Genomic DNA, 18405 nt, shown 5'->3' on the forward strand with positions numbered 1-18405 from the left:
GGCTCCAGTTTGAACTCGGGAAGCCAACCCCTTTGATGAACCTGACCAACCAATGTATGCCCCACCCTGGTCTGGGCGTCCTCCAGTCCCCCCCCCCCACCCCCGCCGCTCGCTCGCCGGCAGGGGCGCGCATCAGAGATGCGCGCACGCGCGCGGGGGGTGCAGGCGCTGGGGGCGGGTGCGCGCGCGGGCGCGCGCCGGCCGGGCCTGCCTCTCCGAGGCGCCGTAGCGCGGGAGGGAGGCGGTGGCGCTGTGCTCCGTCGGTCCGCTGGTCCGTGGGTCTGCCGGGCCGCCCGGCCCCGCCCTGCCCCCGGGGCGGCTCCGCTCCATGGCCCGCGGCGGCGGCGAGAGGCGGCCCCCGGGCCGCGGGGACCGCTGACCGGGCGGCGGGGCCGGGCCATGGACGGAGCCGTCCGCAGCCGCCGGAGCCCGGAACCCAGCCCGAGCCGGAGCGGCACCCCCTGCTGAGCCCCGAGCGCCGGGTGAGAGGGGTGCACGCGCGGGGGGGGGGCCCCGGACCCGCAAGGGGCGGCCCCTGGTCCCAGCCCAGGACCCTGGGGGGCGTTGGCGGGCAAACCCTGGCCTGGATTTACCCCACCCAGCCCCCACCCCTGGGCTCCCCACCGAAGCTCCTCTGCCCGTTCCCCCCCCCCCCCCCCCCCCCGCCAGCCTCCCTTATTGTCCTCGCTCACCCCGGCCTCGTGTTGCGGGGAGGAGGCGCTCCGTTCACATCTCTCCATTGCCTGCCCCCGCCCTACATCCACTCCCCCAATCCACGCCCCCTGCGCCCCCTCCCCCCAGTTCCACACCCACCGGGTCTCAGCATCCTCTCCAGTCCTGGGGTGCCACGTGTTCAGGCCCGCTCGTCCTTCCAGCCCCGCCCAGACGAGCCCCTCTTTCGGGCCGACAGCCTGACACAGAACTCGCCCCGGCCCAGAGGGAGGGGCGGAATGTTTGCACGTGGGTCTGGCTGTGAACTGGCCAGGAGCCTGTATGTAAGTCCGGGAGTGGGGGGGCTTCCTTTGTGAGTATGTGGCTGTGTGTGACCGTCAGTCAGGCGTGTCTGTAGTTTTCTGTGTCTCTCTGAGCGTGCGACCAGGGGTGCCCGTGTGATTCTGCATCTGTGAGGGAGACCTTAAAAGTGCCCGGAAGTGGTTGCTGCTCCTTTGGACCCACAGCCCGGGCCAGTGCCCAGGTCAGACCTCTTGCCTGACCAAGTGGTTGGCCCCCTTCCCTTGGGATCCAGAGGGTTGTGGTGTCTTCCATCTCAGAATCCGAAGTTTCTCCCCGTCCATGGGGACTAGCCTTGGGGTCTTAGGTGGGAGGTGCCCATCTTATATTTTGACCCGTTGCTCTGGTGGCAAGCCATCCCGTATACATCCTGCCCATATTGGGCTGCACTGGGCCACGTCCCAACCTGGTCCCAAATGGCCTGGCCTTTTTGCCCCTGGCGTGTGCCTGACAAAACCACTTCCCATCCTAGCGGGCGAATGTAGTCAAGAGTGGAAGCTTCTGCATAGTGGCTATGGGTTCGCGGCCTCCCTTCCCTCTTCCCCAAACCTGGAATCCTTTGTTGGGAATGCTGCCTGTTCCTGGAGCACAGGGGCACCCCTGTGTCTGGGTTTCAGGAGGACCAGTGTCACGTTCTGTGGGCGTACCTCGTCCCGTGGTCTTGTGGGAAGGTTAAGTGCCTGAGTGTGAGGCTGTACTTAATTAAGTGTCTGAGAGCGAGTGAGAGGGTGAAGATTGTCAGTGTATGTACTTGGGTGTGTGTGTTGCATTGCTAGGGGACTGACCGACTTGGGCGTCTCCTGGTGGGTAGAATGGAGTGCCTGAGTTTGGGGGTGTAAGCAGGTGAGTGTGATCCTGTGGGTCTGTGAGTGTGAGCAGCTGGGCAGGAGGTGGGTGGGTAGCTTTGCACACTCAGCCCTAACCTACAGGGTCTGTTTCTCTCCTGCCCCTGCTCAGGCCGCCAGCCGGATGCCCGGGCCCACTGGGCCGGCCGGTGGCCGCCTGCGGGATGAGCAGGCTGCTGGGGGGGACGCTGGAGCGCGTCTGCAAGGCCGTGCTCCTGCTCTGCCTGTTGCACTTCCTGGTGGCCGTCATCCTCTACTTTGACGTCTACGCCCAGCACCTGGCCTTCTTCAGCCGCTTCGGTGCCCGAGGCCCTGCCCATGCCCTCCACCCAGCTGCCGGCGGCAGCGCCAACTGCTCCCGGCCCAACGCCACTGCCCCCAGCTCCGGGCTCCCCGAGGCCCCCAGTGCCGGGCCTGGCCCCACGGCTCCCGTCCTGCCACCCTGTCCTGACTCGCCGCCGGGCCTGGGTGAGCCTGCAGGGTAGGGTCTGCTCAGGGCCGGGAGGAGTTGGCGCTGGGGAGTGGAATCTTGGCCTGTTCCCCGCATCGCCGTGCCCCAGCTCAGGCGCCGCCTTCTGCACTGTCCTGCCTGCAGTGGGCCGCCTCTTGATAGAGTTCACCTCGCCCATGCCTCTGGAGCGGGTGCAGAGGGAGAACCCGGGCGTGCTCCTGGGGGGCCGCTATGCACCGCCCGACTGCGCGCCAGCCCAGACGGTGGCGGTCATCATCCCTTTCCGGCACCGGGAGCACCACCTGCGCTACTGGCTCCACTACCTGCACCCCATCCTGAGGCGGCAGCGGCTGCGCTACGGCGTCTACGTCATTAACCAGGTGTGCTGGCTGGAGGGAGGTGGGTGGGCTCTGTGCGTGCGTGCATGCGTGCGTGCGTGCACCCGTTGGGGTGCCTGTGACAGCGGGGCGGGGCAGGGGCGCTCGTGCCTGTTGGTGCCTCTGTGGGGTTCAAGGCACTTGTGGGTCTGGGTCTGCCTGTAGGTGTACCGTATACTCGGAGCCCATGGCCACAGCCGTGTCTCGGAGAGGTCTGTGTCCACATGATGCGTGGGCCCACTGGCTGGCATGCGCGGGCCTCAGAGAGGAATGAGCGCCGTTGTCTTTTCTCATCCGGCCCCACTCTGGGGGGTGGGGGTGCCTGGGGTGTGCTGGCTCGGAGGAGTTGTTGCGAACACCGAGAGGAGGGAGAGTTAGGAGAACCCTTAGGGGTATGTACCGGCCACGGCCAAGGTCAGGAGACTCAGTCCAGCGTCTAAGCTTCTGGGTGGACCACCCCAGACTTAGATGTAGAGCCTTGTAGACTCTCTTAGAGTGGGTGACTAGACCCGAGCAGGGCTTCATGGGAGCACAGACAGGAAGTTGACCCAGCTCCGAAACTTGGGATGAGCAGGCATCGGCTGGTAGCGGGCTGGGGACTGGAATGGACCTGCATTCTAGAGGACCCCAGCTGGTCTGTGTGTTCAGGAACCGCTGGCAGAGGGAGGGGTGGGAGTCCCAGCAGAGATGAGCTGTCAGAGACTGAGTCGAGAAGGGTCTTGGGAAGCCTGCTGAGCCAGGTGAGTGTTGGCCTGCAGGTGGTGGGGCCCCACGATCAGGTGCATCTCGACTGCCTTTAGTAATTGCTCTGCTTGCAGGTGGAGAATGGCCTGGGAAGGGTAGGGGAGGTGGGCTGACCAGTGGGGAGAAGGGGTGAGTCGGGTGGTCACTGTGGGGGTGCAAGGGGAGGTATTATGCAAGTGGGGGCGAGTGAGGAAAGATGTTAGGGTCGCGAGGGTCTCTGCCTAGGATGTTTGCTGTGGGGGTGGCTGCACCTCTCAGTGAGGTGGGGAACACAGGAGCCAACTCAGGCTTGGGGTGTCTGCCTCCGGATTCTTGTCCGCACGTGAGAAGTTTGAGGGATGGGGGGAGGTGTAGGAGGAAGTGTCTGGTGGGCGGACAAATGAATCTGGATCTAAGAGCAAGGTCTGAGCCGGAAAGAGGATTCTGGGAGTGATCCCTAAAAGTCAACCGTGCCCAACACGCCCCAGGTGCATGGGACATACAAGGAGGAAAGGCAGAAGGGGGGGAGCTCGAAGGAGGCCAGCAGTGGAGGAGGGGTGCATGGAGGAGGCCAGCAGATTGGCCAGAAGGTCGGGTCTGGGGGAGCGGGGTGTCCCTGAAGCCCAGGAGAGAGTTGGACAGGAGCTGTGGCAGCTGTCTGAGTCTGCTGGGGGAGTATGGAGGGATGTGGACGAGAGTCGTCCGGTGGATTTAGCAACAAGATGGGCCCGGCGAGAGCCATTTCAGGGGCATGGTGGGGGCGGGAGCAGATTGCAGTGGGTTGAAGGCGGAATCGGATTTGAAGAAATGGAAATAGCTGATTGGAGACAACTCTGCGGAGAAGGGAAGGCCAAGGTGGGCCTGCGGCTAGAGGGGGGCTTGTTTAGGTGGGAAGGAGCTGAGCCTGATTGTGAGCCGTGTGGGGAAACCCGGGGCGCTGAGTCAGAAAAGGTGCTGGCGGGAATGGTCAGGGGAGAGAACTGGGGGTGGGGGGAGCTGCCCACCTCGGGGAGTCCTGCTGGGCTGCTGGCCTGGAGGGCCCGCCAAGTCTGTGCTTGTGTCTGAAGGACTCTGTCTTCCAAGCCCCTTTCTCCCGGGGCCTCTGGGTTCCAGTTGGAGACCCGGGGCAGGAGGAGCATGTGCTTGGCCTGCCTCAGGGAGACTTGCCCCTGCAGCCCATTTCCCAGGGGACCCCAGGCTCCCTGCATTGGGGCTGTCTGTAGGCCTGGGCTGGTCTCTTTCTGAGGGAGATGTGTGGCTTAGGCCAGCTTTGCCTTGGTGTCCGAGGCTGCCCAGTGAGATGGACGCAGATCTAAGTGAGCCAGAGCGGGCAGGTGCCCGTAGTCCTCCTTGCTTCGGCACGGCGCACCCTGAGATGGGGCCTCTTTCATCTCACATGACTGCTCAGAAGCACTGCTCTGTCTCGACCCCCACGGCCAGGCCTGGCACACAGGAGAGCAGAGCGCCCAGGGCATGTTCGAATGCGTGAGTGAGTGAGTGAGTGAGTGAGTGAGTGAGTGAGTGAGTGAGTGAGTGTGTGAGTGTGTGAGAGAGTGAGTGAGTGGAGGAATGAGCCTTCTAAGCAACAGCGTAAATGGAAGTCAGTGGCAAATGAACGCTGATACCCCTGCCGGGGCTGGAGGCCTATCAAGGAAGCATTGTTCAAGTGTTTCTTGTGTTTTGCTGTGAAAGTCTGCCCAGCAAATTAGGTTCCCCTTTAGTGGTTTTTATACAAATGGTTCCATGACATTGGCTACAATTTGGGCAACGGGTCAGCACCCGCATTCTCTCCACACCCGTCTCCTGTTGGCAATGATCCGGCGTCCCGTCCCTCCCGACTTTCTCCTCCTTGCTGTGGGGACGTGCTGCCCATGTCGATCTCGCATACGTGGTTGTGCACGGAGCTCATTGCTCATAGCTGAAAGGCGAGCTGCAGCATTCTGTCTTAGGAGGATGGTCTGCGGAGTTCCTCTGGTCTGGCCTTTGATTGATTGATTGATTTTGTAAGGAATTCGAGTTGCGTTGTGCCTTCTTCTCCCGGAGAACTGGGGACCTTGTATGGCGGCGGCCCTGGTCCGAGGCCGGAAGTGGTAGTTGAGCACCAGCTGGGGGCTTCCAGTCGGAGGCGAGGGAGGCTGTGCTTTGTGTGGGCTGCGAGTGATGTGCAGTGATTTTTCCGTGAGCCTGTGGTCGGCACCCTTCTTTTGCCTCGTGGGAGGGGAGACTTGTGCTTCCAGCTTCGATGGTGGCCACTTTGGAGACGCCAGAGCAACTCGTCGGCCCAGGATGCACGGCATCCTTGTGAACGCTTCAGCTAATCAACTCACGTATCCCCGCAAACTGTGGTCCCCAGCCCTCCATAACGGGGCCCCGTATGTGTGCTTTATACGCAGCACGCGTGCACGTGTCTACACGTTCCCAGATAGACCTGTAAGTGTACCGTATAGGCATCCCTGACCAACTTCGCAACCTTTAACTGCTGCTACAAAATTGCGACTGTTACAGCGTTTCCTGGAATTGCCTCTTTTTCTCAGTACTTAGGGTTTTATCTTGGTCACACGTGGCTGACTTCCCATCCCCCAAAGTCCCAAGTGGCCGCTCACTAGGAAGTGATGCCCCCACCTCCCAGGCCCTGGTAGCCATCAGGGGCCTCTGCCTTTCACTCTGCATCTCCTTGGGAGTCCTCCTGTGCCAGTCCCAGCCTCCTGGTGTCCTCTGTCATTACGTAGCATCCCCGCAGTTGGGCTCTCCGTTCTTCCACTGACTGACAGGCACTGAAGGTGCTTCCATCTGGGGCCGCTGCACACAGTGGTGCCGAGAACACAGGTGTGCACTAGCTGTCCAACGGTGCCGCGCCTCTTCCTTCTGTAGGACGTCTACGTAGTAGAGGGACTGCTGGGCCATCGCTATTTCTCTTTGCAGCTTTGGGAGGAAGCGCCCCGTGCTTGGACCATTTTGCATTCCCACCAGCAGTGTGGGGGGTTCCATTCTGCCACACCCCAACGAGCGTTTGTTGTTTTCTGTTTGTTTCTTGACCTTTGCTCTTCATGCGGAGGAAGCCTGGGGGTGCTGTGTTAGAGCTGAGGGGATAACTGCATGGTTGGCGGTTCAAGCACATGAGCTGCTCCTTGAGGGAAAGAGGAGGCTGTTTGTTCTCATAGAGGTTCATGTGGAAAGCCCCGCCTGCGGTCACTATGAGTCCAAGTGGACTTGATGGCAGGGGCTGGGTTTCATGAATGCGGAGGTGAGATGACAGCTCCTCGTGATTTGCATTTCTCTAATGGCTGATGAAAGGGCCCGGGGGCGTAGATAGTGGGGGACACGCGTCGAAAGATGACATTTTCTGCTTTCCTTTTAAAAAAAATTTTTTATGGTAAACTCAATCTCAAAATATATTTGATAATATAATATGTTCACATATAAATCATCACTCCAAATATTAACTAGGATGCATTTTTCATAATGAGAATTAAGTGATAACACACCCTCCTAGAAAAATTCATACTGATGTGGAAGATTTTAATTTCAATAAAAAAGGAAGAAAAATCTCCGGGGTGGGCTAAGTACACTAGATACCGTCCAATTAGTTCCAATTCATGGTCCTCTGGTGTGTCAAAGTAGAACTGTTTTCCTTAGTGTTTTCTTTTTTAAATTAATTAATTTATTTTTAAATCATTTTATTGGGGGCTCGTACAATTCTTATCACAGTCCATCCATCCATTGTGTCAAGCACATTTGTACATTTGTCGCCATCATCATTCTGAGAACATCTGCCTTCTACTCGAGCCCTTGGTATCGGCTGCTCGTTTTCATTTCTGCTTTCTTGAAGACGCCCAGCCTCGGCAAGCCACAGGCCCATCTCGACTCATTCCCGTAGGGCCACTCTGAGTCAGACGGGCTTGGCTATCCGTGCTTGCCTTCTAATGACTCATGCATGGGAGCGTTTCTTCATGTGTGTGCTGCCCATGTGTCCTCTGCCCACTTCAAAATGGAATTCTCTTGTCTTTTTTCTTGTAGAGATGCGGATGTTTTCTGTAAGTTTCAGAGCTCCGTTCCTTGTCCGCTATTATGTCATTGCTGTGGGGCCTCTTTTTATTCTTTTGGTGAACGCTTTCATTAAAGTGTCGGATTTTCAGGAGAACGCAGTCCTTTGCCCTCTGCCGGCCGTGTGTTTCCGGTCATGCGTGACAGTGTCTGTACGCCGTCTGTGCGTTCAGGCCCTGCGTTTGCCCTGGTTTTCCATCGACCATCGTTACAGTTCTAGCCTTTGCATTTAGATCTTTGGTTGATCTTGAGTTTGCCTTTGTGTGTGGTGTGAGATACAAGCTCAGTTTCACCTTTCTGCCCGTGGGCATCCAATTTTCCCAGCACCGTGTGCTAAAGAGACTGCTTCCACGGTGAACGTATTTCAGCACTTTGTCAAAAGTCACTTGTCTGGGACGCCATTCATGACCTCATGCTAAAGGGCTCCCTCATCCAGATGATGTGTCTTTTGTTTAAGACTTACTAAATGTTCTCCATGGATATCTATCTATCTTTTTATCTATCTGCCAACTCGAATATCCGCTGGTGCACCTATTTTTACCACAAAAACGGCATTAAAATGTGCTGAAACACTCGGCTTAGACTTGAGTACATACGTGTGTGTGTGTATCATTGTCTATACGTGGATGGTTTTAATTCTGGGTTTTCCGTTCTGTTCTATTGGTCTACATGTCTGTCGTTGTAGCAGAACCAGGGTGATTTTTTGCTACCATGACTATGTAAGTAGGTTTTGAGATCAGAAAATGTGAAGTCTCTTATTTTGTTGTGTTTTTTTTTTTTTGGTCAGTACTATTTTTTTTACTAGCATCAATTGAAGATTAGATTTTTCTTTTTTCTTTTAATCATTTTATTAGGGGCTCACACAACTCATCACAATCCATTTTCAAAACATCTGCTCGTCACTTAAGCCCCTGGCATCAAGTCTTCATTTTTCCCCCTCCTTCCCTGCTCCTCCCCTCTCCCTCATGAACTCTTGATAATTTATAAATTATTATTTTGTCATATCTTGCCCTGTTCGATGTCTCCCTTCACCCACTTTTCTGTTGTCCGCCCCCTAGGGAGGGGGGTCACATGTAGATCCTTGTAATTGGGTCCCTCTTTCCAACCTACCCTCCCTCTACATTCCCAGTATCCCCACTCATACCACTGGTCCTGAAGGGATCATCCGCCCTAGATTCCTTGTGTTTCTGGTTCCTATCTGTACCAGTGTACATCCTCTGGTCTAGCAAGACTTGCAAGGTAGAATTGGATCATGATAGGGGGGGGGGAGGGGGAGCGGGAGGGTCAGGGAGCATTTAGGAACTAGAGGAAAGTTGTATTTCTCATCGTTGCTACATCACACCCTGTCTGGCTAGTCTCCTCCCTGAGATCCCTCTGCAAGGGGATCTCTAGTGGCCTACAAATGGGCTTTGGGTCTCCACTCCGTACTCCCCCTCATTCATTATGGTAAGATTTTTTGTTCTGATGATGCCTGATACCTGATCCCTTTGACACCTCGTGATCACACAGGCTGGTGTGTTCTTCCATGTGGACATTGTTGCTTCTGAGCTAGATGGCTGCTTGTTTACCTTCAAGCCTTTAAGACCCCAGATGCTGTATCTTTTGATAGCCGGGCACCATCAGCTTTCACCAGACAATTAGATTTTTCATCTCTCTGAAGAATGGTGTTGGAATCTGCATCAAGATTGCATATCTGTAGATCGCTTTGGGCAGTATTTGTGTTTTCAAACTGTGAGGTCTGTATATCCAGGAGCATGTATAGTCTTTCACGTATGTAGGTCTCTTTTTGTTTCTTGTAGTAGTGTTGTGCAGGTTTCTTTGTATAAATCTTTTGTTTCTCTGGTTATATTTATTTCTAAGTATTTCATCTTTGGGTGGCTCTTCTAAATGATACTGTGTTCTTGATTTCCTTTTCAGAGTTCCCTTTGCTGGTGTAATGGAATCCATCTGATTCTCCTGTATTGGTTTTGTGCCCTGTCCCTTTGCTGAATCTCTCAATTAGTTGGATAATTTTCTTTTTTTTTAAATTATTATTTTTTATTTTAACAATTTATTGGGGCTCATACAATTCTTTTCACAGTTCATACATATACATACATCAATTGTATAAAGCACATCTGTACAGTCTTTGCCCTAATCATTTTTTTCTCTTTTCTTCTTTTACATTTTATTAGGGACTCATACAACTCTTACCACAATCCATACATATACATACATCAATTGTATAAAGCACATCCATACATTCCCTGCCCCAATCATTCTCAAGGCATTTGCTCTCCACTTAAGCCCCTTGCATCAGGTCCTCTTTTTTTTTCCCCCCCTCCCTCCCCATTCCCCCCTCCCTCATATTGCCTTGGTAATTTATACATCGTTGTTTTGTCATATCTTGCCCTATCCGGAGTCTCCCTTCCCCCCTTCTCTGCTGTCCCTCTCCCAGGGAAGAGGTCACATGTGGATCCTTGTAATCAGTTCCCCCTTTCCAACCCACTCACCCTCCACTCTCCCAGCATCGTCCCTCACACCCTTGGTCCTGAAGGTATCATCCACCCTGGATTCCCTGTACCTCCAACCCTCATATGCACCAGTGTACAGCCTCTGTCCTATCCAGCCCTGCAAGGTAGAATTCGGATCATGGTAGTTGGGGGGAGGAAGCATCCAGGATCTGGGGGAAAGCTGTGTTCTTCATCGATACTACCTCACACCCTAATTAACCCATCTCCTCTCCTAAACCCCTCTATGAGGGGATCTCCATTGGTCGACACTTGGGCCTTGGGTCTCCACTCTGCACTTCCCCCTTCATTTAATATGATATATATATACATATATACATATATACATATACACATATATACACATACATACACACACTTATATATATATATATATTTTTTTTGCATGATGCCTTATACCTGGTCCCTTGGGCACCTCGTGATCGCACTGGCCGGTGTGCTTCTTCCATGTGGGCTTATTTGCTTCTGAGCTAGATGGCCGCTTGTTCACCCTCAAGCCTTTAAGACCCCAGACACTATCTCTTTTGATAGCCGGGCACCATCAGCTTTCTTCACCACCTTTGCTTATGCACCCATTTGTCTTCAGCGATCCTATCATGGAGGTGTGCAGTCAATGATATGATTTTTTGTTCTTTGATGCCTGGTAACTGATCCCTTTGGGACCACTCGATCACACAGGCTGGTGTGTTCTTCCATGTGGACTTTGTTGCTTCTGAGCTAGATGGCCGCTTGTTTATCTTCAAGCCTTTAAGACCCCAGTCACTATCTCTTTTGATAGCCGGGCACCATCAGCTTTCTTCACCACATTTACTTGTTCACCCACTTTGGCTCCAGCCGTTGTGTCGGGAGAGTGAGCATCATAGAGTTCCAATTTAATAAAAGAAGGTATTCATGCATTGAGGGAGTGTTTGAGTAGAGGCCCAAGGTCCTTCCGCCACCTTAATACTTGACCTATAAATATAGACACATAGATCTATTTCCCCATCCTCCTATATATATTTGCATGTACATGTCTTTGTCTTGACCTCCATGAATGCCCTTTGACTCCTAGCTCTTTCCTCCATCTCCCTTGACTTTCCTCCTGCCCTACTACCATGCTTCATCGCCACCTGGGCTAGAGTATACCTCTTCTCTAAGCAACCTTACCCTTGATCATTTCCCACCAGGCCTGCCACTCCTCCTTCTCTACCATTTTGGGTCCCATGTTTTTCCCTTGTCCCTGGGTTTGTTAACACCACTTCCTTACCCCCCCTACCCCCCCACCCCAAGTCCCCCCAGAACTGTCGGTCCCGTTGTTTTTCCTCCAGATAGTTCATCCAGCCTGTCCTATTCAGACAGACCTGTGGAGTCACTAAAATGCACGAAAACTAGACAGAGGAAAACAAAGCAACAGTATACAACCAGACAACAAAATAACAAAAACAAACCACTGACAAAGAACAGAACAAAACAGTTCACAAGAGAAAAGCTTGTAGTTAGTTCAGGGATCGTTTGCTGGCCCTTAGGAGCGTTTTCCAGTCCAGTCTGTTGGGGCACCACGCCCTGGCCCCAAAGTCCACTTTCAGCATTCCCTGGGGACCTTGCCACTCCATTCCCTTGCTGTTCCGCTGCACTCCCCCAGTGCTTTGCCTCGGTGTGGTGGGATCAGGTCAGGTGCAATTCCCACACTGTGTCTCCGGTGCTGTCCCCTGTATCGCCCTTAGTCACTGAGGGGCTTCATGTCTCATAGTGGGGCCAGCCATGTTGTTCTCTCTGTGGACTGGCTGCTCTACTCAGGAACATCATCATCACGGCCTGGTGGGCCAGGCTGTGCTCCACTCTCTCCTCCTGCCCCTTCATCTTCTCCCGTGTGCTCTGATCAGATATGTTCATCTCCCGGAGCTGCAGAGTCAATGTCGTCCTTTGGAACAAATTATTTTCGGGGGAGGGGCAGGAGGATAATTTTCTTGCTGAATATTTGGGGTTTTCTATGTATAGGATCATATCACTTTCAAGTAGAGCAGTGGTTCTCAACCTTCCTAATGCCACGACCCTTTCATACAGTTCCTCATATTGTGGTGACCCCCCTCCAACCATGAATTTATTTTCATAGCTACTTAGTAACTGTCATTTTGCTACTGTTATGAATTGGGTGACCCCTGTGAAAGGGTCCTTCATGCGACCCCCAAAGGGGTCGCAACCCACAGGTTGAGAACCCCTGAAGCAGAGAGATTTTCACTTCTTCCATGTCCATCAAGTTGATTCCAACTTGTAGCAAACTTATATAGGGTTTCCCAGGCTGTGAATGATTCCTGGAGCACCTAGCTTCATCTTACTCCCTCAGAACAGCTGATGAGTTCGAACCACCAACCTCGAGGTTAGCGATCCATTGCTTACCCAATAGCATCACCAGCTCTGGCTAAGACTTTCAGCACATTGAATAAGAATGTTGATAAAGGGTATCCTTACTGGTTCCTGTTCACAAGGGAACACTTTTAGTTTCTCTCCATTGGAAATGAGGTTGGCCATTGTTTTTGTGTGCACGCCCTGAGAGGACTTTTCTTTATATTCCTATTCTGCTGAGTGTTGGCCGGGTACCTTTCTGTGCTGATTCATCGGACGACGTGCTTCATTTTCTTGCCTCTATTTGGGTGGTGGGTCACAAGCATTGCTTTTCTAGTGCTGAGCCATCCTTGCATGCCTGGCGTGACTCTCATGGGTCACGGTGCTTTATTTTTCTTCATCTATATCGTGAGATTCGTCTGGCTAGGATTTTGCTGAGTATCTCTGGGTCTGTTCACACGGGATGTCGGTCTGTAGTTTTCCTCTTCTAGTGGTGCCTTGGCCAGGCTTTACGATCAGGGCTATGCTGGCTTCACACAGAGGGAATTGGGGCGTCTGCTGTAGAGTGGTTGGAGTAGACTTGGTGACAGTTTCCCTCTGAGTGTTTGGTAGAATTCTCCAGGGAGGCAGTGTGGGCTGAGATGTTCTTCTTGTTTTTATGACATGCTCAGTTTCTTGTTTCGTAAGATATGGGTCTATTCAAATTGTCTACCTCTGTTTTTGTTAGTTTGGGTAGGTAGTGTGTTTCTAGAAATGGATCCATTTTTTAGTAAGGTTTTCAAATTGGTTGGGGTACATTTTTTCATAATACTCTCTTATCCTTTGGTCTCAGTTGATTCTATTGTAACGTCACCCGTCTCATTTCTTCTACTGGCGCTGTGCATCTTCTCTCTTTCTTTCTCTTTCTCAATCTGACCAGCTGTTTGGCAATTTTATTGAACCTGGTCTTCCTCATTCTTTCTGTTTTCTGTTTCGCTTCTGCCCTGATCTTGATTATTTCCTTTCTTCTGTCGATTGTGGACTTACGGTGATGTTCCTTTTGTGCTTGTTAGAGGTGATGGGGTCAACTATGGATTTGGGCCCTTCCTTTCTTTTTCCTTCCTTTTGATGTGTGTGCATTTATTGCTGCAAATTCCCCTCCGAATCCTGCGTTTGCTGAGCCCCCAAGGTTTTGATATATTGTGTTTTCATTCACGTTTTTGGTTTTAATTTCTTCTGTTCCTTAAGTTTCAAGCAAGGTGTTGCTCAGATGGCATGCATTTAATTGTTTCTCTGGTTTTTTCTGTTACTGATTTCTAGATTGTTGGCTTTATGGTCAGTGAAGATGCTTTGTATTTTTTCAGTATTCGTGAAATTATTTGTGGCCTAACACACGGCCTGTTTAGGAGTAAGGCTCTCTGTGTTGTGGAAGACTGTGTACCGTGCTGCCGTTGGCTGGTGTGGTCTGCATGTGTCTGTGAGGTCAGGTTGATCGAGGGAGGCCTTTCCGGGCATGAGTCCGTCTAGCACAGAAGGAAAGCATTCCAGGTAGGAGAAACTACAAGAAAAGGTTGGCTGTGTTCTGGGGCCACTGAAGTGCCCACTGTGGCTGACCACATCCGGTGGTCTCGGAGGAGATGGGCACATATGATGAAGGCCTTCACGAACCAGGCCCAGAGCAAAGAGCTGGACAGGATCCCAGTAGACTGCAAACAGAAAGGAGGAACTGGGTTCCCGGGGGGTCCACGTGGAGGGGAGTCACAGGCCCCTTCTCCAAAAGGCCCAGGGCTGACCTGTCCCCTCTCCCCACCCCAGCATGGTGAGGACACCTTCAACCGGGCCAAGCTGCTCAACGTGGGCTTCCTCGAGGCATTGAAGGAAGACGCCTCCTATGACTGCTTCATCTTCAGCGATGTGGACCTGGTCCCCATGGATGACCGCAACCTCTACCGCTGTGGTGACCAGCCTCGCCACTTTGCCATTGCCATGGACAAATTTGGCTTCCGGTGAGGCCTCCGCCCCCCAACGCAGTCCCAACTACCTCCCCCACAGCCCAGCCTTCATTTCCAGCCCCAGGACTCCCCCCCCCCCACCCGTGGCCCCTGGCCTCTGACTCAGACCCTTTGGCTGAGCCAGATCCGTCCTCCCGTCCCCTGCTGCACGCCCTCCCTCGTGGCATCTCTGGTCCCCGAGGACTCCCCAAGGACCCTCACTGATGCCTGCCTCTCGTGCCATAGGCTGCCCTATGCCGGCTACTTTGGAGGCGTGTCCGGCCTGAGTAAGGCCCAGTTTTTGAGAATCAATGGCTTCCCCAACGAGTACTGGGGCTGGGGTGGTGAGGATGACGACATCTTCAATCGGTGAGTAGGGAGCCAGCGGAGAGCAGACTGGGGGTGTGGAGGGGTGACATGGACCCTGGGCAGGGCTCCCTGCCCCCTGGGCCTGCTCCAGTCCGTCTGTCCCCGCCCCCAGGATCTCCCTCACTGGGATGAAGATCTCGCGCCCAGACATCCGAATAGGCCGCTACCGCATGATCAAGCACGATCGGGACAAGCATAACGAGCCCAACCCTCAGAGGTGACCCCCTGACCCACGGGGCCCCCTGCTCCCCCCTCACCCGAGGCGACCTCCACCTTTTGCCTCCTTGGAGGTGGCCTCCGTGCATTCCTGACCTTAGAAGTCACTTCCCAGGATCCCTGAGAGGGGATCCCAATCCCCAGGTGTGACTCCAAGACTTTGACTCTTAGAAGTAACATCTGGGACACCTGGCTTTACTCCTAGCTCAGCCTGAGCTCCAGCTTGCTCTTGCCTCTGATTCCTTGAGGGGACTGAGACATAAAGGCAGGGCTCCAGCCGCCACCCAGAAGCCTGCCTTCTTACCAGTGCCCTCACGGGCCTGACGTGTGCCCCCGGGTGGGCCCTGCTGAGAGTGGCCCTCCCAGAGAGTGAGCTCTGGGGACATCAGCAGAAGTGGCATCCACAGCATGAGCAGGGAGTGGGAAGACAGTGGTGACCCCATAATGGGCAGGGTGGCCCCATCACCGAGGATGTAACAGCATTTGGTGTCTGGCTGCTGACTGGGACAAGTGGCTGAAAGGCATGGGAATTGTAGACAAGGGCCTCCTGACGCTGCTCTGTGTCTCCAGTGCTAAGTCTTGTGCTAAATCTTGGGGGGGAAGGGGCCCTGAGCAGTCATACCTAGTCCCTACTGTCCCTCATGAGGCTTATTCAAGGGAGGGAGAGCGGGTGTGTGTGGCACCAGGTCATCAGCGAGAGCTGGGCGGCTAAGCTGGGATAAGAGGGAGTGGTGGGAAGCTTCCTGGAGGAGGTGGTGGGAAGCGAGTCATTAAAAAATAGGCCTTCACCCCAGCCAGGACTGGGCACACACTTCCCTAGTGCACAGGGCTAATGGAGGAGGCCACTGTGGATAAAAGGCCTAGCATTGTCAGAATGCACTTGAATAATACATGTGGAGAGTCTTTCACTGGTTGCTTTTGAGATCTCTGGGAGTGGAGGAGAGGCCGGGAGGGCAGGGCGGGGTGTTGGGAATCATGGATCCCAGGATGCATGCTGGGGCAGTGGGAAGGGTGGTGGGTAGAGCTTTCTGCAGGGAAGACACCGGTTCCAATTCATGTTCAGCAGACTTGTTTTTTGGACTGGAGGGAAGGTGATGGTGGGGTGGAGCTGGGCCTAGGTGAGCCAGTTTGAAGGGAAAGCTCCATCTGGGGGGCATGGGGTAAGGATCTAGGAGGCTGCTCTGCCCCAGGCATGACCAGGAGGTCCTTGGTGCCCTCAACCCCGAGGGTGGGAGTGGGGAGGGGGATTGCAGCGCTGAGGTAGGGTTGGTACAAGGCAGACACGTGAAGTCCCAGGGAGCTGACTGAGGAAAACACAGCCACGGGGAGTGGGGAGGAGATGACAGACTGGGGAGGAGAGAGCCTTCCAGGGCGGGTGGGCATGCGGTATGGGGATGGCCCAGGAGGAGCACTCGGAGCTGAGCGCAGGAGAGAGAGGAGCCAAGCCATTGGGATGAGGTGGGGAGGGGATCTCTCTCTCTCTCTCTCTCTCTCTCTCTCTCTCTCTCTGCGCTGAGGCGCTGGTTGAGAGCCTCGGTCTTCTTTGGGGAATAGCATGCCTGGGTGCCACCACCAGCTAGTGGTACCTGCAAAGCTGCCCTCAGCCGGTGGTCTGCCCGCCCACCTAGCTGCTCGTACCTGAGGTCGAGCTCTCCTGGCCCTTCCTTCCCTTATCCTACATGTCTAGACCGTCAGCAAACCCGCTGTCATCTCCAGAACATCTAAGTCCACCCGCTAGCCCCCTTAACTACCCACCTCTAACCTTCGCGAGCTTGCCTGGGCTCCCACTGAGGTAGCGGCCTCTCACCCTCCCGGCTTCCCTCTTGCCCTTCCGTACATCACCACGCAGTGTCGTCCCATTCAGAGATTAAAATCGGAGCCGCTTACCCTGCCTGGCTCACACAAGCCCAGCCCATCCAGGCTCTAACCTCCAAGCTCCTCTTGTTTCATTCCCCCCTCACCCCTGCCAACGTCCATTAAGCTCTAGCCACGCAGCCCCTTCCGCTGTGCAGAATCACGTTCTCCTTCGGGCTTTGCGCTCTCCCTGCCATCTCCGCTTCGGCTTGATGGCATATGCCCGCGGTGCCTCCCGCAGCAGCCCTCTTGGCACTCCCACGTCTGTCTGCCCGTGGTCTCTGCTCGTGCCCAGTGCTGAGCACCCAGGGTTTCTTGGGTGGTTACCTGCCTCCCTTGGGGAGGTAGAGGTGCTGTGAGGGGAAGGAAGGGCTTGCCTGTCGCCATGGCCATTTCTCTGCTGCGGAGACTAGTCCTAGCTCACCAGGGAGGCTCGGGAAGTAGATGGGGAAGGATTGGTGAGACTGAAGGAAGGAGAAGATAGTACGGGCCTGGGCAACAAAGGCGATGCCGCAGCGAGGGGCGTGTTGCATTTGGGGGTGCCTGTGGGAAGCTCTGGGTGTGAATGCATCTCTAAGGTTTTTTAGGAGGGTGACTCGGAGAGGGTCCCAGTTTGTTAGAGATCCTGGCAGAAGGGGGTCAGATCTTCATTTTGAGGGGCAAGGAGAGCCTAGCCCTAGAATGACTTAAGCCTTGGCCCCAGAGGCCCCATGCTGGGTTCCGTGGTTAGCTGTGTGTCTCCACCCCGACCCCCCACCAGCCCTGACTTGACCCACTCCTGTCTAGGTTCACCAAGATTCAAAATACGAAGCTGACCATGAAGCGGGATGGCATCGGATCTGTGCGCTACCAGGTCTTGGAAGTGTCTCGGCAGCCACTTTTTACCAACATCACCGTGGACATTGGGCGGCCCCCATCATGGCCTCCTCGGGGCTGACACCTACGGACAGAGGCTCCCTGATATACTACAATACCGAGGACGGTCAGAGGACTTAACCTCCAGCCTGGCTGGTGGCCGAGAGGATGGCTGGGGGCCCTCCAGGACTAAGACTGCAGGCCCTGTTTTTTGAAGGGCTTCAGCAGGCCCCCCCACAGCTGCACCTGGAAGTTTCAGAACCCACTTTGGGAGACTTCCAGCTTGGGCTGGCCCCTCTAGTGTGGCCCTCTGTGGGGTCAACCCCCCTCTCCTGACCCACCATCCCGGCCTAGCCCCTCACTGTCAGGGTCGGGCCAGCCCCTGCACTGCCTCCTTGAGTGGCCTGGGCTGTCACTCCACCTCTCTGTGCCTCAGTTTCCCCCCCCCTTGAGTCCCCTAGGGCCTGGAAGGGTGGGAGGTTTGACTAGGGGGCAGTATCTCTTCCAGGGGGAATCCTCAGACTGGGGGACTCCCCCATGCTCCCAGGGGAGGGGAAACTTTTTTCATTCAACATAGTAGGGGGCAAACTTTGGTAGACCCTCTGCTGAGGAGCAGCCCCAAGAGGGGACCAGAGGGGTGCGGTGTTGTTGCCTGGGCTCTTGAGGTTGGGCTTTGCATGGGGGTCGGAGGGGGCTGGCATCAGTCGGGCGTCCGGTTCCCGCCTTCCTGTCTCTGCGGAGGCCGGCAGCCCGGGGCCCAGGGCCGGCTCGTGTTTGTACATTGCACAGAAACGTGTGTGGGTGCTTTAGTAAAAAACGTGAATGGAGCAAGCCCCCTGTCTTTGTCGAGATGCGCTT

The 18405-nt window shown here is 54.7% G+C and overlaps 1 protein-coding gene across 3 annotated transcripts; it reads left to right on the forward strand.

Annotated features, from left to right (window-relative positions):
• The first annotated feature begins 219 nt into the window (after nucleotides 1-219).
• Nucleotides 220-18378, forward strand: B4GALT2 (beta-1,4-galactosyltransferase 2). Of its 3 annotated transcripts, XM_075555184.1 has the most exons (8): nucleotides 220-482; nucleotides 876-995; nucleotides 1969-2324; nucleotides 2452-2687; nucleotides 14078-14268; nucleotides 14500-14622; nucleotides 14735-14839; nucleotides 17479-18378. In XM_075555184.1, coding segments are annotated over exons 2-8 (1164 nt in total). In that variant the 5' UTR covers nucleotides 220-482; nucleotides 876-993; the 3' UTR covers nucleotides 17630-18378. The 3 variants fall into 3 exon arrangements, with proteins under 3 accessions (XP_075411299.1, XP_075411317.1, XP_075411308.1); XM_075555202.1 differs by lacking the exon at nucleotides 876-995; XM_075555193.1 differs by lacking the exon at nucleotides 220-482 and having other exon boundaries at nucleotides 688-995.
• Nucleotides 18379-18405: the final 27 nt, after the last annotated feature.

This window comes from Tenrec ecaudatus, chromosome 1 (genome assembly GCF_050624435.1).
Source record: "Tenrec ecaudatus isolate mTenEca1 chromosome 1, mTenEca1.hap1, whole genome shotgun sequence".
NCBI classification, from domain to species: Eukaryota; Metazoa; Chordata; class Mammalia; order Afrosoricida; family Tenrecidae; genus Tenrec; species Tenrec ecaudatus.

Bases quoted from the DNA above. Each gene is read 5' to 3' on its own strand.
- B4GALT2 (XM_075555184.1), top strand. The intron at 2,325-2,451 runs GTGAGCCTGCAG...TCCTGCCTGCAG, and splicing joins TGACTCGCCGCCGGGCCTGG to TGGGCCGCCTCTTGATAGAG. The intron at 14,840-17,478 runs GTGACCCCCTGA...ACTCCTGTCTAG, and splicing joins AACGAGCCCAACCCTCAGAG to GTTCACCAAGATTCAAAATA.